The sequence below is a fragment of the Moschus berezovskii genome, chromosome 7 (genome assembly GCF_049115385.1).
Source record: "Moschus berezovskii isolate FMDL1 chromosome 7, NW_MosBer_1.0, whole genome shotgun sequence".
Taxonomy (NCBI): Eukaryota; Metazoa; Chordata; class Mammalia; order Artiodactyla; family Moschidae; genus Moschus; species Moschus berezovskii.
Genome location: NC_142466.1, coordinates 31,764,471 through 31,788,620, shown reverse-complemented (window position 1 = coordinate 31,788,620; position 24,150 = coordinate 31,764,471). Strand labels below are relative to the sequence as shown.

Below are 24,150 nucleotides of genomic sequence, written 5' to 3'. Positions count from 1 at the left end.
TTGGTGCTCCAAACTCTGTGGCCTTAGGCAAGGTGCATCATCTCTCCAAGCTTCTTTATCCCTCAAGGGCAGTCATCCACACCTGATACAACCAAGAGGATTAAATGCCATAAATCCCAATCCAGTGATGCAAACTAACCTCACGGTGAGAAGACAATGAGTGGGGACCTGAAAGTCTGGGTCAGGGAGGTGAGGGCCATGGAAAGATAGACTTGAATAAGAGATACAGGCTTCCTGCCCATGAACCAGGCACTGAACTGAAAGTTCCTCTCCCCTCCATGCTGTTCCCCAGTTCTCTGATACCATGGAGTATATTTTAGGGTTCTACAGACTCAAAAGAGAGGCAGATAACCCAAGTGTTAATCTGCATCCCCCTGGATGAGGCTCACACAGACCTTGAACCCATCTGATCCTGGCCTGGGCCCTCTTGAACAAAGTCCCTCCTTGATTCTTCCTAATTAAAAAAAAAAAAAAAAAATCTCCAAATTACTTAACCTTGGGATCAAACCTTAGGCCCCAAAGAGGAACCTCCAACCCTTTCTCCAATATCACTATGTCACACTTTGTGAGAGGCCTGGTCATAGCTGTCATTTTAGGACAAGCGGGCCCAGGCTTCCCAGGAATCAGCCCCATGTGCGGCCATTTTTTCCAGGTTCTGAGCATTTAGAAGAGCTCATAGCTTAAGGGCCAGCTGCCAACTGCCTGGTTGCCGAGGGCTCCCTTTCTCCACCCCCTCCTCTCCCTGAACTCAGAGCCTGCACTGGTTTGGGAATGAGAGAGGTCTGGCAGTCCATGCTTTCCTAGGACTGCCATAGAACCTTGTCCTTTCCCTCCATCTGTCTCTCTTTGGAGTCTGTAGAACCCTAAAATATACTCCATGGTATCAGAACTGGGGAACAGCATGGAGGGAAGAGGAACTTTCAGTTCAGTGCCTGGTTCATGGGCAAGACTCATGACGAGACTCATATACCACGAGACAACACTGTTGTTACTGGTATGTCGTGATGTGAAGAGGTAGAAAGATGCCCTGTGAAGCAGCTCTGGGCAGAGAGGCCCCTAAACAAGACTCCAGATCAGGCCTGAGGCACCCCTACCAGGATGACAAGGCAACGAGACAGTTAGGCTGAAATATCCTCAAGGGTCGCAAGAAACATGGCCTGCTCTCTGCGTAGACAGCACAGACCTGCAGAGTCTGGGGTGAACACACGGACCTGCAGTCAATCCCCCCAAAATGAAGTTTATTCTTTGGCATGTCATACTTGGCAAGGGATGATCACAGTGTCAATTTATACAACGATTAAACTAGTAAAATACATCTGGATGGGAAGGAAACCTCAGAGACCAGCTTTGATTCCATCAGTACAAGGTAAAGGGCCCGAGAGGGGAGACAGCAGAGGGAGGGTTAGGGGACTGATCAGCCAGTGATTAAATGTCATTTTCCTTGAGTCAAGTGATTCTCATTTTATTCAAGTGTCCAGGAAACGACGACGAAATTTTTTTTTTCATTTTTGGGGAATTCTTTTTTTTTTTTTCTGTTTTGGTCCAATGAATAGCTCAACCATATGATTTTATAAGTATTGTGCAATTTCTAAATTACAACCTTTAAAAATCAGGCTGACACTGTCAACTCCTGCTGGTTGGGATTTTCTGAATCACCTACAGAAAAACGGCTACTCCGCCGAGAGCCTGTCTGAGAAACGGGCCGGTATATTCTGTGCCCCAAAGCATCTATTTCCTCAAAGAGGTAGCCAGGAGGCTCAGGGTATGAAGCCAGGCACCTGCTCACTTCCTTAGGAGTAAAGCTGATGGTGTACGTGGTCTGGCCCTCCACAGGGATATTTCCTCGGGGCCCAGACCAGAGGGGCTTGCAGCTTTTGGTCATCATGGGCAGGTGGGGCACATAGTGGGCTCGTGTGGTGGTCAGGCAGTCCAAGGGCTCAGTGGGAAGGTTCAACTGGGGGATGGGCTTGACTGGCTCTGTCCGCGTGCTGGCCCACTGCTTGTAGTCCGCTTTGGTCGTGGTAGAGCCTTCAAATCGGCCACCCTTCTTGACCGAGAGCACAGGTCGGCAGGACTCAGCTGGGGCACCCTTAGGGTACGTGTAGTGGGCCTGCACTGTCGTCAAAAGGTCCATCTTCTCTTCAGGAGGGACATACACGGCAGGAGGTTTGGAGAACACCTGGGGCGTTGGCCAGGCTTGGTACTTATCTCGAAACTCAGTGGTGTTGGAAAAGGGCATGTCAAGCCCACAAGGTCTGGCAGGTTTCAAGCTCTTGGCTGGCTCCCCCATCAGACCCCGGTATGCCTCTCTGTGGGTGGTGAGGCTTTCAAAGGGGATTTCACAGGGTCTGAACTTCTCTGACTCATGCACAAAGCGCTTCTCCAAGGGGTGGGCCACGTAGCTCATCTTGTAGTTTGTCAGATCCTCCAGGGGGATGTTGCAGAGCCTGGGCACAGCTGGAGGCTTACAGCTCCTGGTGTTCACCAGGCCCTTCATGGAATAGTCGTCCTGTTGTGTGGTGCGACTATCAAACTTGGTTGATGCCGGCCGGTAGTGGTGAGGTGGATGAAGCAGCTCTCGTCTTGGTTGGTTCCAGGGTAAATAGTCAGCTGAAAATAAAGCAGGAGTGGTGATTATTCATAAATCCAATCACTCAACCTGCATGTATTCCCAGAAGCCCCAAAGCCACAAGCCAGTCTTCAGGGAGATGTTACAGGAGACAGAGGAAAGCCAGACTAGATCCCTGCCGCCACCTCAACCAAGGGCTTGATGTTTCAACTTTGTGGTATTTGCAGATTACTGTGCAGCAGCAGTTTTCCCAGGTGGTGCCAGTGGTAAAGAACCCGCCTGCCAATGCAGAAGATGTAAGAGATGCAGGTCCGATCCCTGGGTCAGGAAGCTCTCCTGGAGGAGGGCATGGCAGCCCACTCCAGTATTCTTGCCTGGAGAATCCCTATGGACAGAGCAGCCTGGTGGGCTACAGTCCATGGGATCACAAAGAGTCGGATACGACTGAAGGACTTAGCTGCACACACATGCTGCTGCTAAGTCACTTCAGTCGTGTCCGACTCTGTGTGACCCCATAGATGGCAGCCCACCAGGCTCCCCTGTCCCTGGGATTCTCCAGGCAAGAACACTGGAGTGGGCTGCCATTTCCTTCTCCAATGTGTGAAAGTGAAAAGTGAAAGTGAAGTCGCTCAGTCATGTCTGACTCGTAGCGACCCCATGGACTGCAGCCTACCAGGCTCCTCCGTCCATGGGATTTTCTAGGCAAGAGTACTGGAGTGGCTTGCCATTGCCTTCTCCGGCACACACATGCAGAGGAGACTAATTTATAGGAGTCTCATCACACCACAATGCTGCATGTGGGGATTTCAGAGGGTCCACAGCCATGATTGGACCCACGGAATGGATTCCAACAGAGGAGTCCAACTGCTGCTGCTGCTGCTAAGTCGCTTCAGTCGTGTCCAACTCTGTGCGACCCCATGGACTGCAGCCTACCAGGCTCCTCCATCCATGGGATTTTCCAGGCAAGAGTACTGGAGTGGGTTGCCATTGTCTTCTCCAGTCCAACTGCTGGTTTTCCCTTATCCAAGAACAGTTCCATTCCTCTAACGGAAGGAGCCCTCTATGAATCAGCAAACAGTGACTGGGAAGGTACATGCAGAGCAGTGAGACCAAAGATTCACAACCCAGCCTTGCTGGGCCACCAGCCAGACCAACCAGGCCTCCTGGTCATCCATGGGGCAATCGCCACTATGTTCCTATCATCACACATACAATCCACATGCATCAAATATGGCACTCCAGGAGAATAAGGGGGACTATGCTGGCTAACCAACTCTGAATCCACAGGGAATTCTCTAGCCTACAACATTACAAAGAGAACAAAAGCAGTCTTTGATATATATAGCCAATACCAGTGGAGTCCACAGGCACACTTTTTGTAAACAGCTTTCTTGAGGTATAATTTGTATAAATATAAATGCACAAATTATATTTATATAAATATACCATTTATATTTATATAAATATAAAATGCATCTTACACACATAATTTCTACAGAGTTGTGCAATAATCTATAATCAAAATCTAGTTATGCTGAATCACCTTGCTGTACCACATAAATTAACAAAACATTGTAAATCAACTATACTTCAATTAAAAAAATTTTTTTAATCTAGTTATAGAACATTTCCATCACAAAGCTAAAAATCTAATCAAGCCATTGCAATCTTCATTCTCATCCCTTGGCAATAATTAATCATTTCTTGGTCACTATAAATGTGCCTTTTCTGGACATTTTCTATACATAGAATTTCACAATATATAGTGTTTAGTATTGGCTTCATCCACTAAGCATAATGTAAAGGAGGTTCATCCCTGTCATCAGTTCAGTTGCTCAGTTGTGTCCGACTCTTTGCAACCCCATGAATCACAGCACGCCAGGCCTCCCTGTCCATCACCAACTCCCAGAGTTCACTCAACTTCATGTCCATCGAGTTGGTGATGCCACAGAGCCATCTCATTCTCTGTCGTCCCCTTCTTCTCCCATCCCCAATCCTTCCCAGAATCAGATCTTATCCAGTGAGTCAACTCTTCGCATGAGGTGGCCAAAGTATTGGAGTTTCAGCTTTAGCATCAGTCCTTCCAATGAACACCCAGGATCGATCTCCTTTAGAATGGACTGGCTGGATCTCCTCGCAGTCCAAGGGACTCTCAAGAGTCTTCTCCAGCACCACAGTTCAAAAGCATCAATTCTTTGACGATCAGCTTTCTTCACAGTCCAACTCTCACATCCATACATGACCACGGGAAAAACCATAGCCTTGACTAGACGGACCTTGGTTGGCAAAGTAATGTCTCTGCTTTTTAATATACTATCTATGTTGGTCATCACTTTCCTTCCAAGGAGTAAGCGTCTTTTAATTTCATGGCTGCAATCAGCATCCACAGTGATTTTGGAGCCCAAAAAAATAAAGTCTGACACTGTTTCCACTGTTTTCCCATCTATTTTCCATGAAGTGATGGGACCAGATGCCATCATCTTAGTTTTCTGAATGTTGAGCTTCAAGCCAACCTTTTCACTCTCCTCTTTCACTTTCATCAAGAGGCTTTTGAGTTCCTCTTCACTTTCTGCCATAAGGGTGGTGTCATCTGCATATCTGAGATTATTGATATTTCTCCCGGCAATCTTGATTCCAGCTTGTGCTTCTTCCAGCCCAGCATTCCTCATGATGTACTCTGCATATAAGTTAAATAAGCACGGTGACAATATACAACCTTGACGTACTCCTTTTCCTATTTGGAACCAGTCTGTTGTTCCATGTACAGTTCTGACTGTTGCTTCCTGACCTGCATACAGGTTCCTCAACAGGCAGGTCAGGTGATCTGGTATTCCCATCTCTTTCAGAATGTTCCACAGTTTATTGTGATCCACACAGTCAAAGGCTTTGGCATAGTCAATGAAACAGAAATAGATGTTTTTCTGGAACTCTCTTGCTTTCTCCATGATCCAGCAGATGTTGGCAATTTGATCTCTGGTGCCTCTGCCTTTTCTAAAACCTGCTTGAACATCTGGGAGTTCACGGTTCACATATTGCTGAAGCCTGGCTTGGAGAATTTTGAGCATGATTTTACTAGTGTGTGAGATGAGTGCAAGTGTGCAGTGGTTTGAGCATTCTTTGGCATTGCCTTTCTTTGGGACTGGAATGAAGACTGACCTTTTCCAGTCCTGTGGCCACTGCTGAGGTTTCCAAATTTGCTGGCATACTGAGTGCAGCACTTTCACAGCATCATCTTTCAGGATTTGAAATAGCTCAACTGGAATTCCATCACCTCCACTAGCTTTGTTCGTAGTGATGCTTTCTAAGGCCCACTTGACTTCACATTCCAAGAGGTCTGGCTCTAGGTCAGTGATCACACCATCATGATTATCTTGGTCGTGAAGATTTTTTTGTACAGTTTTTCTGTGTATTCTTGCCACCGCTTCTTAATATCTTCTGCTTCTGTTAGGTCCATACCATTTCTGTCCTTTATTGAGCCCATCTTTGCATGAAACGTTCCCTTGGTATCTCTAATTTTCTTGAAGAGATCTCTTGTTTTTCCTATTCTGCTGTTCTCCTCTATTTCTTTGCATTGATCACTGAGGAAGGCTTTCTTATCTCTCCTTGCTATTCTTTGGAACTCTGCATTCAGATACTTATATCTTTCCTTTTCCCCTTTGCTCTTTGCTTCTCTTCTTTTCACAGATATTTGTAAGACCTCCTCAGACAGCCATTTTGCTTTTTTGCATTTCTTTTCCATGGGGATGGTCTTGGTCCCTGTCTCCTGTACAATGTCACGAACCTCTGTCCATGGTTCATCAGGCACTCTGTCTATCAGATCTAGTCCCTTAAATCTATTTCTCACTCCCACTGTATAATCATAAGGGATTTGATTTAGATCATATCGGAATGGTCTAGTGGTTTTCCCTACTTTCTTCAATTTAAGTCTGAATTTGGCAATAAGGAGCTCATGATCTGAGCCACAGTCAGCTCCTGGTCTTGTTTTTGCTAACTGTATACAGCTTCTCCATCTTTGGCTGCAAAAATATAATCAATCTGATTTCGGTGTTGACCATCTGGTGATGTCCGTGTGTAGAGTCTTCTCTTGTGTTGTTGGAAGAGGGTGTTTGCTATGACCAGTGCGTTCTCTTGGCAAAACTCTATTAGCCTTTGCCCTGCTTCATTCCGTGCTCCAAGGCCAAATTTGCCTGTTACTCCAGGTGTTTCTTGACTTCCTACTTTTGCATTCCAGTCCCCTATAATGAAAAGGACGCCGGCTCCGGCGCAACCGACCATGCAAAGAAGCCTGGCCGAGAGGAGCTACCCCATGCCCAAGGCCAGGGCCGGCGGCCAAGAGGAGCTACCACATGTCCAATAGGCGGTGGCTGCGCAGGCACAGGAGGGCCAAGCGGAGCTACTCCACGTTCAAGGTCAGGAGGGGCAGCCTTGTGGAGATATCCCTTGTCCAAGGTAAGGTGCAGCGGCTGCACTTTGCTGGAGCAGCTGTGAAGAGATATCCCACAACCAAGGTAAGAGAAACCCAAATAAGATGGTAGGTATTGCGAGGGGGCATCAGAGGGCAGACACACTGAAATCATAATCACAGAAAACTAGTCGATCTGATCACATGGACCACAGCCGAATGTGGTCCACTGGAGAAGGGAATGGCAAACCACTTCAGTATACTTGCCTTGAGAACCCCATGAACAGTAACAAAGGGCAAAATGATAGGATACTAAATGAGGAATTCCCCAGGTCGGTAGGTGCCCAGTATGCTACTGGAGCTCAGTGGAGAAGTAACTCCAGAGAGAATGAAGGGATGGAGCCAAAGTAAAACCCATACCCAGTTGTGGATGTGACCGGTGATAGAAGCAAGGTCCGGTGCTGTAAAGAGCAATATTGCATAGGAACCTGGAATGTTAGGTCCATGAATCAAGGCAAATTGGAAGTGGTCAAACAGGAGATGGCAAGAGTGAACGTAGACATTCTAGGAATCAGTGAACTAAAATGGACTGGAATGGGTGAATTTAACTCAGATGATCATTATATCTACTACTGTGGGCAGGAATCCCTTAGAAGAAATGGAGTAGCCATCATGGTCAACAAAAGAGTCCGAAATTCAGTACTTGGATGCAATCTTAAAAACGACAGAATGATTTCTGTTTGTTTCCAAGGCAAACCATTCAATATTACAGTAATCCAGGCCTATGCCCCTACCAGTAACGCTGAAGAGGCCAAAGTTGAACGGTTCTATGAAGACCTACAAGACGTTTTAGAACTAACATCCCTGTCATAGCACGTATCAGTTCACTCCCTTTTATTGTAGAATAGTACTAGAGTAAATTTGATGGGCATTTGGATTGTTTTCATCATTTGGTTATTATGAAAATTTCTGCTAGGAACATTTATAGACAAGTGTTTGTGAGGATATATCTTTTCATTTTTCTTAGGTAGATACCAAGAAGCAAAATTGATAGGTTATATGTTTAATTTACGTTTAACTTTTCAACATACCATAAACTTTTCCAAAGTGGGTGTGCCACTTCACATTCCTACCAGCAATGTATGAAAGTTCTCATTTCTCCACATCTTCAACACTTGTTATTACCATTTGTTTTTTAATTATAGGCATTCTATAGTGGGTGTTTAGTGGTATCTCATTGTATTTTAATTTACATTTCCCTAATGATTAAAATTTTTGAGTATCTGTGTATGTGCTTGTTAGCCATTCATTTGTCTTTTTGGTAAAATATCTACCCAAATCTTTTGCCCATTTTTTAATACAGTTGTTTGTCTGATTTTTGAGTTGTGAGTTATTTTTGTATTCTAGATACAAGTCCAATGCCAGATATGCAATTTGTAAATATTTTTTCCCAGTCTGTCACTTACCTTCTCATTTTCTCGCTGCTGCTGCTGCTGCTGCTGCTAAGTCACTTCAGTCATGTCCAACTCTATGTGACCCCATAGACGGCAGCCCACCAGGCTCCCCCGTCCCTGGGATTCTCCAGGCAAGAACACTGGAGTGGGTTGCCATTCCTTCTCCAGTGCATGAAAGTGAAAAGTGAAAGTGAAGTCGCTCAGTCGGGTCCGACTCTTAGCAACCCCTTGGACTGCAGCCTACCAGGCTCCTCCATCCATGGGATTTTCCAGGCAAGAGTACTGGAGTGGGGTGCCATTGCCTTCTCCCATTTTCTTGCTAGTATCTTTTAAAACATACAGAGGTTTTGAATTTTTATAAAATTTACTTTTTTCCCCTATGCCTTAGTCTAAAAGATTTAAATTTTTAGCTCTTACATTTAAATCTCTGATCCTTTTTGAGTTAAATTTTTAGTATGGTGTGAAGTAATGTCTAAGTTCATGTTTCTGCAAGTGGATATCGAACTCAGCACCATTTGTGAAAAAGACAGATTTTCAGCTACTTTGGTTTGATTTTCATAAATAAAATTTAGAATCATACCATGCCAATTTCTGCAACAACAAAAAACCTGCTGAAATTTTGATAGGAATAGCATTGAATCTGTAAATAAATTTGGGTGGAACTGTACCTTAAACTGCATTGACTCTTCAATCTAAAAACATGGATTCTCACTACCTATTTTGATATTATTTCTCATTCTACAAGGCTATCATCACCCTGATGACCAGATAATCAAAGCCAGACAAAATTATTACCAAAAAAGGAAATTACAGGCCAATATCACTGATAAACATGGGTGCTAAAATTCTCAACAAAAAACTAGCAAACAGAATACAACAACCCATTGAAAGGATCATATACCATGATCAAGTGAGGTTTGTCCCAGGGATGCAATGCATATACTGATACTTCATGTATCAATCAATCAATGTGATACACCATATTAACAAACTAAAGGAGAAAAACCATATGATAATCGATGTAGAAAAAAATTTCAACAAAATTAAACCAATTTATGATTAAAAAAAAAAAAACTTTCCAGAAAGTAGGCATGGGAGAAACTATCTCAACATAATAAAGGCCAGATAAACCCACAGCAACATTATTCTCAATTTTTGAAAAACTGAAAGCATTTCTTTAACATCAGGAACAAGATGAGGGTGCCCACTCTCACCACTATTATTCAACATAGTTTTAGAAATTCTATCCACAGCAATCAAAGAAAAAGATATAAAGGGAATCCAAATTGGTAAAAAAGAGGTAAAACTCTCCCTGTCTGCAGATGACATGATACTATACATAGAAAATCCTAAAGATGCCACCAGAAAACTACTAGATCTGTCTCAATAAAGAATTTAGTAAAGTCACAAAACACAAAATTAATACACAGAAATCTCTTGCATACTTATACACTAACAACAAAAAAAAATCAGAAAGAGAAGTTAAGGAAACCATCCCATTTACCATTGCAACAAAAAGAGTAAAATACCAAGGAATAAACCTACCTAAGACAAATGAGCTGTATACAGAAAACTGTAAGACACTGATGAGAGAAATCAAAGATGACACAAATGGATGGAGAGATATACCATGTTCTTAGACTGGAAAAATCAGTACTGTGAAAATGACTATACTACCCAAAGCAATTCAATGCAATCCATACCAAAATTACCAGTGGTATTTTTCACAGAGCTGGAACAAAAAAAATTATAATTTGTATGGAAACACAAAAGACCCCAAACAGCCAAAGCAATCTTGAGAAAGAAAAATGGAGTTGGAGGAATCAGGCTCCCTGACCTCAGACTGTGGTTATTGCTTAGTTTCTAAGTCATATCCAATCTTTGTGATGCCATGGACTGTAGCCCGCCGGGCTTTTCTGTCCATGAGATTTTCCAGGCAAGAATACTGGAGTGGGTTGCCATGCCCTCCTCCAGGGGATCTTCCCAATCCAGGGATCAAACTCATGTCTCTTATGTCTCCTGCATTGGCAGGAGGGTTTTTTACCAATAGAGCCAACCAGGAAGCCTTCAGACTATACTACAAAGCTACAGTAATCACTATAGTATGGTACTGGCAGTTTTCTCTTTTTAATTGATCTTACTTTTAGGCCTAGACTCCTAAAAGGTACCCTCTATCATAGCACAGTTTAGTAATCAGCCTCTGATTAACCAGAAGTTATACATAAGCACCCCCCCTCCTAGTGGCTCAGATGGTAAAGAATCCACCTGCAATGTGGAAGACCTGAGTTCAATCCCGGGGTGGGAAAGATCCCCTGGAGGAGGGCATGGCAACCCACTCTGGTATTCTTGCCTAGAGAATTCCCATGGACAGAGGAGCCTGGTGGGCTGCAGTCCATGAGATCACAGACTTGGACACGAATGAGCGACTAAGCACACATACTTAGGCACCTTAAGCCACTAAGGTTTTCACCATTTGCTAATGAATCTGTGTGTGAGTTGGAGAATATAGTCAAAGATTGTACAGTTTACAAACTTTTCCCAGCTTTTATTTTCTGCCAGGCTGTCTCATATCTTCTCTGCATATGCACCAGGCATCACATTCAGCCAGGAAAGATGAGTAAATAACTAGCACACATACTTAGGCACCTTAAGCCACTAAGGTTTTCACCATTTGCTAATGAATCTGTGTGTGAGTTGGAGAATATAGTCAAAGATTGTACAGTTTACAAACTTTTCCCAGCTTTTATTTTCTGCCAGGCTGTCTCATATCTTCTCTGCATATGCACCAGGCATCACATTCAGCCAGGAAAGATGAGTAAATAACTAGACCCTTTCTCTGATCTCTTGAGCCTGCACACTGCCTTGCCCATATACGCAGTTTTCCCGACCAGCAGGAATATGTATGAGCTTATCAAGGCCCACCTCTGAGTCTGTCCCATTCTCTGAATCTCTTTGGTAAATTTCTGACTGATCTACTGGTCTGTTGCTTGCTTCAAGTAGTACTGCAACCTCAAACTAACCACAGAAGCTGTCTTCCCTAATTTTTCTGCCATTAATGTCACTATTGTTTTTACTGAATTGCCTGAGTACGCACTTTTCTCCAATCAGCCCTCACTGGCAGCAAAGTTGCTGGTTTTCGCAGCCCAGCCTGCCCAAGCAGAACTACCACACAGATGGAACTTGAGGGAGGGGTGATGGAAGCAGCCCCAGGATAAAACACCACACACTCCCACTGTTCATAACATAGTTTAGTAGTTTTTCTTGAATAAATGATTCTCAATTTGTTGTACCCCTCTGGTTGAGTTCCAGAGCCCTAAAATGGTTGGTTTTTACTGTTTTGTCCAGTTTTATTGTTGCTTTTTTGGGGATAGAATTTGTCAAGTTCCTCACTCTGCCACGCTGTAAGTCCTGACATCCCCACCCCCAGGCACACTCTTAAGCTTATTTCAGGCTAATAATACTACCAACTATTTATTTTAAATTGGCTTCATTTTAATTGAAAATCTAATCTTTCTCCAAGAGCTATTAATGGCTCTATCAGCATCTTGAAAGCATTAGGGGGCCTTAGAGGGAACCATCTTGCTGAATATAAACCACATGTTTCCCCCTCAGATTTCAAGCCTCACTGAAATGAGGGCATCTACCTGTAGATGCCTACACACTGCCTCAAGGTACATGGGGGTGGGGAGGACAGGGTTTTCTGGCCCTCTCCTGTGATGGATGAAGTGTTAAGAAAACAGGTTCCTAAACTGAGAGTTGCCTCATATGATTTCTGATACCCAACAATACAGTGGAAACCACATTATTATCCAACCTCCTAACTTCCTCCACCCAGCGTAAATTACCAAAAAACCTCAGAATTCCACATGACAAACTATTCACATGCCTGAAAAGCCATCAGTAAAAGCCCTTCAGGGCCAGGGTGTCATGTGCGTAATTGGCAAGAACCTCTTTAAAAGGGATTCCATTCAATAATGTGTCTAAAAAAAATAGCTAAACCTAAAGCTGAGCATCAAGTAATTACACTCTCAATCTTTCCAATTGCACAGTGTTTTGAAAATGTCAAAATTACAACCAAATGCTGCTGGAGCAAATTTTACTAGTGGTTTTCTGGAGGCCAGTAAAGGCACTGGCCATAAGAGTAGTAAGGGAAAAGTTTGCATATTTTTCCTATGCAACAATAGCAAGCAGAGCATATAGACATAATATAGATGCACCCACTGAAGTACATCTATTTAATGACCTTGATCTTTGGTTTCTACCCCACCTTCCCTTTGGAAGGAGAATCAATGTATAGACACAAAACCATAAAGACTGCTACAGAAGACTTATTAAAGCAATACTATTTCCATAAGAGAAACAAGTCATCACATGAGCGATAAGTCAACAGATAAGGCAAGAATGTGGCCCTTCAAATATGCATGAGGTTGTGCAGCAGGCAAAAAGCAAATGTCCTGGGTCTTCCCCATGCTTCACTCCTGCCCTTGGCCGGCACCATCAATCCTGGATGTTCATTGGAGGGACTGATGCTAAAGCTGAAACTCCAATACTTTGGCCACCTCATGCGACGAGTTGACTCACTGGAAAAGACTCTGATGCTGGGAAAGGTTGGGGGCGGGAGGAGAAGCGGACGACCGAGAATGAGATGGCTGGATGGCATCACCGATTCTGTGGACATGAGTTTGAGTGTACTCCGGGAGTTGGTGATGGACAGGGAGGCCTGGCGTGCTGTGATTCATGGGGTCGCGGAGAGTCGGACACGACTGAGCGACTGAACTGAACTGAACTGAATGCCAAACTATGTCACCGGGAGCCCTTGTAAATAGAGATCTAGAACTATTCGTTCATTTATTACCTCACTAAACACATCTTCACTGCAGCATCCCCTGTGCTAAAAGCGGAAAATAAATGTTTGGCACTTAAGGCCAAGTTTTGGAAGCCACTATATCCTAAAGGAGTAATGGAAAAAATTAACCACTGAGATTATATGATACGGTAAGTATTATGCAAAACAGTAGGTTACACATAGGTTACAACTGACACCAAATGACAGATGTTTTCTTTGACTACACACTGAACTGATTTTAAACCCGAATTTCAGAGGAGAACTAGGAAACCTACCCTCAGGTACCTATGTAGCCAGAATAAAACCAAAAGGTCTAAGCATGCCTGGTTCAGAACAGTCCTGTGGCTACTTCATTAAATCTGTGTAAGTACACTTCTGGTAGGAATGTAAATTGGTGCAGCCACTATGAAGAACAGTATGGAGGTTCCTTAAAAAACTAAAAACAGGACTCTCCTGGTGGCTCAGTGATAAAGAATCCACCGGCCAATGCAAGAGACATGGGTTTGATCCCTGATATGGGAAGATCCCACATGCCTCTGAGCAATTAAAACTGTGTGCCAAAATTACTGAGCCTGTGCTCTAGAGCCTGAGGGCCACAACTACTGAGGCCCAAGTGCCCTAGAGCCCATGTTCCATTGCAATTAGAAGCCCACACACTCAACTGGAGAGCAGCCCCTACTTGCTGCAACTAGAGAAAAGCCTACACAGAAATGAAGACCCAGAACAGTCATAAATAAATAAATAAAATTATTTTTTTTAAAGAATGAGAACAAATCTTTTGAAAAAAAAAATTAAAAACAGAGCTACCATTTGATCTAGCAGTTCCAGTACTGGACATATATCTGGGAAAAAAAAACAATTTGAAAAGATACACGCACCCTCAATGTTCATTGCAACACTATTTACAATAGCCAGGTCATGGAAACAACCTAAATGTCCATCAACAAAGGAATGGATAAAGAAGATGTGGTATATATATACAATGGAATATTACTCAGCCATAAAAAGAATAAAATAATGCCAATTGCAGCAACATGGATGGACCTAGAGATTATCATACTAAGTGAAGAAAGTCAAATACCATATGATATCGCTTATATGTAGAATCTAAAGAAAAGCATACAAATAAACTTACCTATAAAATAGAAATAGAATTACAAATGTAGAAAATAAACTTGTTACCAGGGGGACAGAGGGAAGGAATAAACTGGAATATTGGGATTGACAAATACACACTATTATAAATAAAATATATAACAAATAAGGACCTACTTTATAGCACAGGGAACTCTACTCAATACTCTGTAATGGCTTATATGGGAAAAGAACCTAAAAAACAGTGGAGTTGATATATAACTGATTCACTTTGCTGTCCAGCAGAAACTAATACAACAGTGTAAATCAACCGTACTTCAGTTTTAAAAAAATTTTAAGTCTGTGTCAGCAGACACATTTCTGGTACCTATTAACTGCTTTAAAAAAAAGAAAATAGGGTTTTCTCAATACTAACATTCTCAGTAAGGCAAAGTCAGCCATGACTCCGTTTTAGCAGTAGAATACCATTCTCTGGTTTGCAGAGGGTAATTTGAGATGTAAATGTTTGGAGAAGGGGGAAGAGTATTGCAGATTAGATATTTTCTTCTGTGTGTTGATTTTGAGGGGGGATTATTTTGTGGGAGGAATGGAGGGAGATGTCCTTTTAAATAATACCACTGGGATACTCCATCCTTGCCAACCATTAAGGAAAGCAGGGAGTATTTCTCAGCCCTAGATCTCTCCTTGCACCCAGGGCAAGGTGGAGAGGGGAAGCTGAGCTGAGCAGACAGCTGCTCTGAAGAGCCTCTAACTCTGTCAAGACTTGTAAATCCAGGAAACCCACAGGGAGGATGTAGAGAGGAGAGGATGCGGTCAGATGAGCCCGAGCAGAAGCCCTGCCTCCTCACCCATCAAAGGGAAGTGCTCACTTGGGCTCTGTTTTTTCCTGCCTGCTCAGTGTCCATTTTTGGCCCTCCTATAAACACGGGACAAAAAGGGAAACAGAGGAGCCCTGCAGAGGCCAGAGTGCCCCCCCCAACGCGCCTCGCTGGGCTGCCTCCTAATACAACATCTGCTGTGATGCCTGCCCTGTCGAGGGTAACAGACAAAGAAAAAGGCAGACCCCGGCTCTCTTGGAGCCTGCAATCTAACCAAAGAGGCAAATGTTAAACTAAATTACAAAATGAATTATGAAACAAGGTAGGACAAGTCAGTCTTCACGCACCTTACAGGATGTGTCTGGTCTGGCATGGGAGAAGGTCTGGGGCACCTTCGGAAGGTGTGATGCTTCTGTCCTTTGCAGAAGGATGAGCCCTGGAGAGGGGATGGGAGGAAGGCTCTCAAAAGAGGCAAGGGCAGTGCAACACGCCCTGAGACAGAAAAGAAGTGGAGCAAAGCAACTGAAAGAAGCTCCTGTGGCCAGAGCAGAGGGGCTCAGGGAGGAGGCAGCCAAATCTTCAAGGCAGCACAGGACCGGGCAAAGGTGGAGGAGTTTATCCTAAGAACTGGAGACATTATTTGAGGAATTTTAGGTAGAGGAGAGGTCAGGTGAGATTTCTATTTTCAAAAGATCTCTCTGCTTGCTTTCTGTGGCCAACAGAGATGAGCGGATAAGGCTGGAGAGATGCGCAGCTAGGCGTCCAGCGGCAGACTTGGAGAAGGCAGGGTTTGGTTGTGACCAGGAGGAAGCAGAAGGACAGAGGAAAGAGGGAGTTAAGAGAGGGCCTGCAGTGATACAACGTGGAATAAGCTGCATGGGGACAGACACAGGAGGGGCTGGTGATGATGAGAAGGAAGGCTGAGGCGTCAGTGGGCTGGAGGTCCCAGGGAGCCCAAGGACCGTCACGGTGGGAGTAAATACAAGAGCCAAAAGGACCGGATGGTGGAGGGCACGAAGGTGGAGCTGTCTGGGGATTTGACAACGTCCAGAATGTGGCTTGGCAGAAGGTGGCTATGGAAGAGTAAAAGATAATAGGTGACACTAAAGAAAGTAAAAGGACAAGAAAAGCAAAAGCAGAGATACTCAACCACATTTAGAATCTTCCAGAATGATAGATTAAGAGCTCCTGGAAGGGCTTCAGGAAGATTCCTACATCCCCTCAAGCCTCTCCACCTCCCCATGGCCAAGTGTTAAGCTTGACTAAATAAGACACTACTGGGGACTTCCCTGGTGGTCCAATGGTTAAGACTCCATGCTTCCAATGCATGGCTGCAGGTTAGATCACTGGTTAGGGAACTAAGGGGCTTCCCTCATAGCTCAGTTGGTAAAAAATCCACCTGCAATGCAGGAGACCCCAGTTTGATCCCTGGGTTGGGAAGATTCACTGGAGAAGGGATAGGCTACCCATTCCAGTATGCTTAGGCTTGCCTCATGGAACAGCTGGTAGAGAATCTGCCTGCAATGCAGGAGACCAGGGTTAGATCTCCAGGGAAGATCCCCTGGAGAAGGGAAAGGTTACCCACTCCAGTATTCCAGCCTGGAGAATTCCATAGACTGTATAGTCCATGGGGTTGCAGAGTCGGACACGACTGAGCAACTTTCACTTTCCCAGGGAACTAAGATTCCATGTGCTGCATGATGCAGCCAGATTTTTAAATGATAATTTTAAAAACCCACTATCACCACAGGCAGACATCACAGACGTGTGACAGGGACAGTTGTGCACATATTCTTAGGGCAACCATGTAATTATAAGCAGCGCAGTTACTGATCACAAACCTGGCCTCCATCCCCCTGGTGTCAGTCCCGTGGCTCGTGCTCCACAGAGTGAGTGACTGCTGCCTGCGGCACACACCACCCGATGTCCCGTCTCTCCTACCAGACTACAAAGTCAAGGGCGGGTCAGTGTGCTTCCTTCACGGGTGCTGATACTATGCCTGGAATGCAGAAAATGCCCCATAAAGAAGGAACCCATCTCATTATAACGAAGTTCAAAACTGGCAAAACTAATTTACGAAGTTAAGGGTCAACACAGTGGTTCTCTTCTGGGTGGGGACGGTAACTAGAAGGGAGAATCGATGCTATACATTTCAATCTGCATCCCGTTTCCATGCGTATTCACTCAAAATTCATTGGTCTAATTTGCCTTTGTACTGTCAGCTATCTGGCAACTCACCAAGGGATTCTCACTTTCCTCTAGAACTTTCCTAAAACTTTTGCAGTCCAATAGGAATTAAAGATGAACAGATCCTTGCTGGTTATCTATCTTACCTATAGCAAATACAACACATGGAACTCTACTCAATATTTTATAATACCTAAATGGGAAAAAAAAATTGAAAAAGAATAGACATAAGTATACATCTAACTGAATCACTTTTCTTATACCTGAAACTAACATAGCATTGTTAATCAACTGCTGCTGCTGCTGCTGCTAAGTCACTTCAGTCGTGTCCGACTCTGTGTGACCCCATAGACGGAAGCCCACCAGGCTCCCCCGTCCCTGGGATTCTCCAGGCAAGAACACTGGAGTGGGTTGCCATTTCCTTCTCCAGTGTGTGAAAGTGAAAAGTGAAAGTGAAGTCGCTCAGTCGTGTCCGACTCTTAGCGACCCCACGGACTGCAGCCCACCAGGCTCAACCATCCATGGGATTTTCTAGGCAAGAGTACTGGAGTGGCTTGCCATTGCCTTCTCCTTAATCAACTGCACTCCAATATAAATTTAAAAAATTTTTAAAGATTAAAAAGATTGATGTATATAGCAAAATAGTTATTCAGGGGGAGGTACTCAGCCCATTAAAAAACAATACAATTTTAAAAATTCACTAGTCTCTATTATTATATATTTGCACATTTTTTTCTGTATGTTACATTTCCATAATTTTTTAACAAGTGAATGAATCAATCAGTGGTGAAACCCAACTTGGCTTAAACTTAAACTGCTTGCCCAATACAGGATGGGAATGGCAAGCTGAGGCAGGCACTGGCAAATATTTTCTGTAGGAGGCCAGATATTAAATGTCTTAGGCCTTGCATGCCATATGATTTCTGCCACAGCTATTCAACTTTGCTGCCAAAGCACAAACTTAGCCATAGATAATATAGAAACCCAATGGGAGTGGCCGTGTTCCAACAAAACATACTTATGACACTGAACTCTGAATTTCATTTAATATTCACATGCCCTAAAGTAATAGTCTTTCTCATTTTCTTTTAATCATTCAAAAATTTAAAAACCATCCTTACCTCTCCAGCTGCACAGAAACAGGCTGAAGGCCAGATCTGGCCACAGAAAAGACTGCCCAGCCTGTGCACTGAGGGTATGTGTGCATAAACCCCATTTCCCAGGCAGCACCTAGGCTCAGCCCATCCTCCCCCAACCCTGCCCCTCCAGCCCTCTCCCACCTTTGTAAGTAGGCAGACTCTCCATCTTGTCCCCACAAGGGTATTTACTGTCCCGAGGTTTCATGGGATCCACTCGACAGAGAGGGTAAGGGTTGTAATCTTGTTTATACGTGGTCTGCAGATCCATGTTCTCTTCACTTGGGACGAACGGGTTGGGCTGGTGGAGCTTCACTGGTAACACTTTGTGAGGCCCAAAGTCTCTCCTGTAGGGAAAAAAGCACACGCCTTGGGAGCCCTTGCCTCAGAATAAGGCTCATAGTTTCCATTCAACCCATCTCTATAGGTGCTTGCTGAGAAGCCATCCTCCTCTCTGCCTTCACTGCTCTGCCTCCTGTCTCCCACTTTTGACAAAGACATTGCCATTCACTTCTCACTCAAGTTATACACCGTCAAGGGCCAGTCACTCACCAAGTGCGTGCTCCCTACCTCCACCCTGCAGCTCATCAGCTCCTCCTTCCTCCTGAGTTCAGACCCTGACCATTTCTCATGCTTCCTGCATTATTCCCACCACCTGCCACTCTTCTATCCTAGAGAGCCAAAATCAACTGTCTAAACCCAAACTCTTACCCTTTTCCTCCCTGGCTTAAAACTCTTCCAGATAAAGCCCAACTTTCTAGCACGGGATGGAAACCTTCCTGGGCCTGCCTCGGCCTTCCTCCCTGGCCGCACCTCCCCCTCCCCTTCCCCTTCATTCCCCACCCCCATCCCACTGCAGCCACCCAGGACCACTGAGAAGGCCTCTCCTCTGCCTGCTGTCTCTACCTGCCTCCCCCAACCTGTTCACTGTGGAGCTGACTTCCGTTTTTCAGGTCCCACCACCTCCTTCTCTGTGCTCCCAATAGCTCATGCTAATATTTATCTTCTTCCTCCACTTAACCTCATAGAAAACCCAGAAGAAAAGGCCAATAAACTCAGACAATGAACCTTTCACTTCTCAGCTCTCGGGCAACAGCACTCCCATTATTTCAGGATATATGGAAACAATGGAATAGAAAAGCCAAGACAGTCTATGAAAAACAAGTATCGTATACAAATGCATATACATGGAATCTAGAAAAATGGTACAGATAACCCATTTGAAGGGCAGGAATAAAGTCGCCCACTTAGAAAACAGACATGCGCACACAGGGCAGAGAGGGAAGGGGAGGGGACACAAACTGGGAGAGTAGCACTGACCTATAGAGTGTGTGTGTGTGTGTGTGTGTGTGTGTCTGTGTGTGTGTCTCTCAGTCATGTTCGACTCTTTCCAACCCTGTGAACTGTAGCCCGCCAGGCTCCTCTGTCCATGGAATTTCCCAGGCAAGAATACTGAAGTGGGTTGCATTCCCTTCTCCAAGGGATCTTCCCAACCCAGGGATTGAACCTGGGTCTCCTACATTGCAGGCAGATTCTTTATCTTCTGAGCCACCAGGGGAGCCCATGTGTAAAACAGAGAGCTAGTGAGAAGCTGGGTGTGTAAACAGCAATGAGCTCAGCCCGATGCTCTGTGATGATGTAGAGGGGTGGGATGTGGGGGCAGGGTGGGAACAGAAGCTCAAGAAGAAGGCTAATGTATACATATAGTTGATTCACTTTGTTGTACAGTAGAAACTAAATACAACATTGTAAAGCAATTTATACTCCCAACTTAAAAAAAAGAGAAAAAGCATGACACTCTTTACTATACACTCTCTTCCCAAAGCACCCCACAGTTCTACAAAGCCCAAGACACTGCAGCACCAAGAGCAGCACGAAGTACCCTGGCTCAGCCTGGGCGCCCACTGCCTACCAGCTGCCCACAGCAAACTCTTCAGCATACATTCCCCCCTTCCCCCAAGAACTTCTGCTTCACACAACAGGCTGTTCTTGCCTGAAACTCATTTATCCAATCGGACAGGGGGAAGGTGGCTTTTCCCTAATGGCACTTCCAAAACGACCTCAGCAAGGGAAGGGAAAAGCTTCCAGACAGGAAGACGTTGGGCCCAAACACCAGTAAAAACCTACTTCCCCGCCGAAATCTGGAGCAGTGTTACTGAGCCATGCTTGACTAGCAGAGGCAACACGCTCCACTGTAACCTGTCTTGCATGAATTATACATATGGTTGTCAATAAACCCAAACCAGGGACTGAAAGCGCTTGGTGGGAGGGGAGGAAGGAGTTAGGAAGCCGGAGAATTAGTCTCCCTAGGGCTCCAAGGGGGAAACAGGAGATGCTTCAGTTGAACTCCCTGTAACACCCTCTGGGTAGGTTTAAAAATACATCTCAGCAGCAGTGACCGGGCCTGCAGCCTGGGCTCTGTCCCCAGGGACCCCATGTTGGCAAATAGCAAGAGGAAGCCGAAAGACCTGAGGCAGCTGAAAGCTGACAGCGTTAAGTCAGGGTTTATGGAGGGAATGGGCTGAATAAGAACCCAGGGGTCAGCTCCCCGCTCCTACCCTTCTAAGTGTGCACGGACCTCACACTGATGTCTGTTCAAAGCTAAACCAGCTGCAGCAGGGAACTAGGACAGTCAGGCCCCTAGGCTGCCAAGAGAAATGGGAAGGCCCAGAAAACACTGGCTGATTACCAGTGAACTGCAAAGTGGCTTTCATCAGAAAGTTTGAGTTCTCAAGGAGGGCTCCCAAGGGGAAGTGGCTCTCCTCACTCCCCAGAGGACTGGAGTGGGGTTGGAGGCAGACAGACCTTACAGCTCCATACAAACCTGTGATCACTGATGGCTACCCAAGAGTGCAGCCCTGTTCGCTTCCAAGAACGTGTGTCAGAAGATACCAGGCGGCAGGTGATGAGGAACAAAGCCGAATGCCCACACTGCCCCGCAGAGCCCTCCCAAGCCCAGAGCAGCCAGGGGTGCCTTCCTGTCATGGGCTCGTCACACCCTGGAACCTGCACACAGAACACGAGACATTCTATTCTGCTGTTACTTCTACTGAGGGAACCAACTTCCCCTCAGAGATGCTGTGAAAACCTTCCCACAAGGGCTGCCAGGCTCTATGATAACTAAAATGTGCTTAATGCCCCCATTTCCTGCTGCTACAAGAGAAAAAAAACAGGACTTCCCTGGTGGTGCAGTGGATAAGAATCCACCTGAAAACACAGAAGGTACAGGTTCAATCCCTGGTCTAGGAAGATTCCACATGCCTCAGCAACTAAGCCCATGCGCCACAACTAACTGAAGGCCTTGATTTCCAGAGCCTGTGCTCGGCAACAAGAGAAAGCCTGTGCATGGCAATGAAGACCCAAAACAACCAAAAATAAAAAATTTTTAAACAGAAAAGCACAGATGACTGCCTACAACTAACCTCACCAATTTATGGACTTTTCCTGAAGTTGGTTTCTCAATAGCAAAAGGTGATGCAGCAAAATCCTCATTTACCATGTTCAAGGAACGAAACTGTTAACTGAATCTTCCTCTCCAACACAAAATTCAAGACAGTTTATGAAACAACATCAATGGATTGAATTTACTGATCAGTCATAACCAAGACAAATGATCTTGGGGAGGGGAACAGTGATCTACCTCTGAAGAGGAGAAAGTAGTTTAAAGTTTAATTCATTTATCCTCCACCCAAAATTATTTATCATGGCTTAAGAATGAATTGAATCAGAATTTATATGTTTCCTCATTATGTTTTTATGTTCAGAACATTTACTGAAATCTATCGTTAACCGCAACATAACTGCAGGTCCCCAACCTCTCATAATCTTACAGCCTTTAAGTTCACGTAAAAGAAAAATATTTTATCCTTCCCAGAAATTGCTCAAATTTGGTAGGTTGTTTTGTTTTTTTTTTATAATCCTCCCTTCTCTTCCTGGGGTACATTTCCTAGCTCGTGCCCATTTTGACTCTGAACCAAGAAAAAAAAAATGGTCAAAGATGTTAAGTTTCTTTTAGGTGCATAGTCATAAAAGTTATCTAGTATGGAAAGTCCTGAGTTAAACTCTACGTTAAGTAAAGGTTAAAGAGAACCTGCTGGGAAGCCAAAACAATTTGACTTCCCATCATTAGGCAAAGGTAAAGGAAGGCATTTGACAAGAGTCTGGCAAAAGGAAAGAAACTATAACATAACAGCTAACCAGGGTCATAAGCCTGGAAGAGGGAAAAGGATATTTTCATTATGATAAAGGGGCTACACAATACTTTGTTTGATCTGTTTTTAATTTTTAAAAAATGCTTAATATTTGTATAACCTTGGCATGCTAGAGAATTTTTTTTTTAATCTGGCCATCCCAATTGGCATGTGGGATCCCAACCAGGGATCAAACCTGTAGCCCCCACATTGGAAAAGTGGAGTCTTAACCACTGGACAGCCAGGAAGTCCCTATTTTTAATGTTTGGCTGTGCAAACTTCAGAATTTGTTAATATGCCTAAACAGTTGATCATATTAATAAGCAGAAATAATTTTAAGAGCTCCTGCCCAGAAATTAACCCATGCACTTACGATCAATTAATCTACAACAAAGGAATCCAGGATAAGAAAAGACAATCTCTTCAGTAAGTGGTACTGGGAAAACTGGACACACACATGTAAAAGAATGAAATCAGAACATTCTCTAACAAGACATACAAAAAGAAACTCAAAATGGATTAAAGACCTAAATGTAAGACCAGAAACCATAACATCCTAGAAGAAAACAGAATACTCTGACATAAATCATATCAATAGCTTTTTTCAATCTGTTTTCAATCTCTCCTAAAGCAAAGGAAGTAAAAACAGAAATAAACAAATGGGACCTAATTAAAGTTGAAAGCTTTTATACAGTTCAATGAAACGAAAAGACAACCTACAACATGGGAGAAAATATTTGCAAATGATATGATCAGTAAGCGGTTAATATCCAACATATATAAACAGCTCATACAACATGAAAAAAAAAATTGATTATAAAACAGAAGGGCTGAACAGTCAAAATTTTTCCAAAGAAGACATGCAGATGGGCAACAGGCACAGAGAAATATGCTCAACATTGCTAATAACCAGGAAAACACAAAAACCACGAGATATCACATCAGACCTGTCAGAATGACTGTTATCAAAAAGAACACAAATAACTAATGTTGGAGAGGAAGTAAACAAAAGCGAGCTCGCATACAGTTGGTAGGAATGTAAATTGGTGCAGCCACTGTGGAAAACAGTATGTAGGCTTCTCAAAAAGCTAAAAACAGAACTACCATATGATCCAGCAATTCCACTCCTGGGTATATATCTGGAAGAAACAAAAACCCTAATTCAAAATGATACATGCACTTCTATGTTCATTGCAGCACTACTTAAACAACTGGCAAGATATGGAAGCAACCGAAGTGTTCATTAACTAAAGAACAGAAATTGTGTGGTGTGTGTACACCACACCTTTTCTGATACACACACACACACACACACACACACACACACAATGGAATACTACTCAGACATAAAAAAGAATAAAGTTTTGCCATTTGCAATAACATGGACGGACTTTGAGGCTATTTTTATAAGAGAATTAAAACAGAAAAAGAGAAATACTGTGTGATATCACTT

The 24,150-nt window shown here is 44.0% G+C and overlaps 1 protein-coding gene across 1 annotated transcript in view; it reads right to left on the bottom strand.

Annotated features, from left to right (window-relative positions):
* Nucleotides 1-1,609: 1,609 nt before the first annotated feature.
* Nucleotides 1,610-24,150, bottom strand: part of SAXO1 (stabilizer of axonemal microtubules 1) — a 37,061-nt gene continuing 14,520 nt past the window's right edge. Inside the window, exons 2-3 of the mRNA XM_055427677.2 lie at nt 18,652-18,854; nt 1,610-2,610 (exon numbers count right to left, since the gene is read on the bottom strand). Coding sequence (XP_055283652.2) covers nt 1,610-2,610; nt 18,652-18,854 — 1,204 coding nt within the window. The remainder of the gene's footprint in view (nt 2,611-18,651; nt 18,855-24,150) is intronic.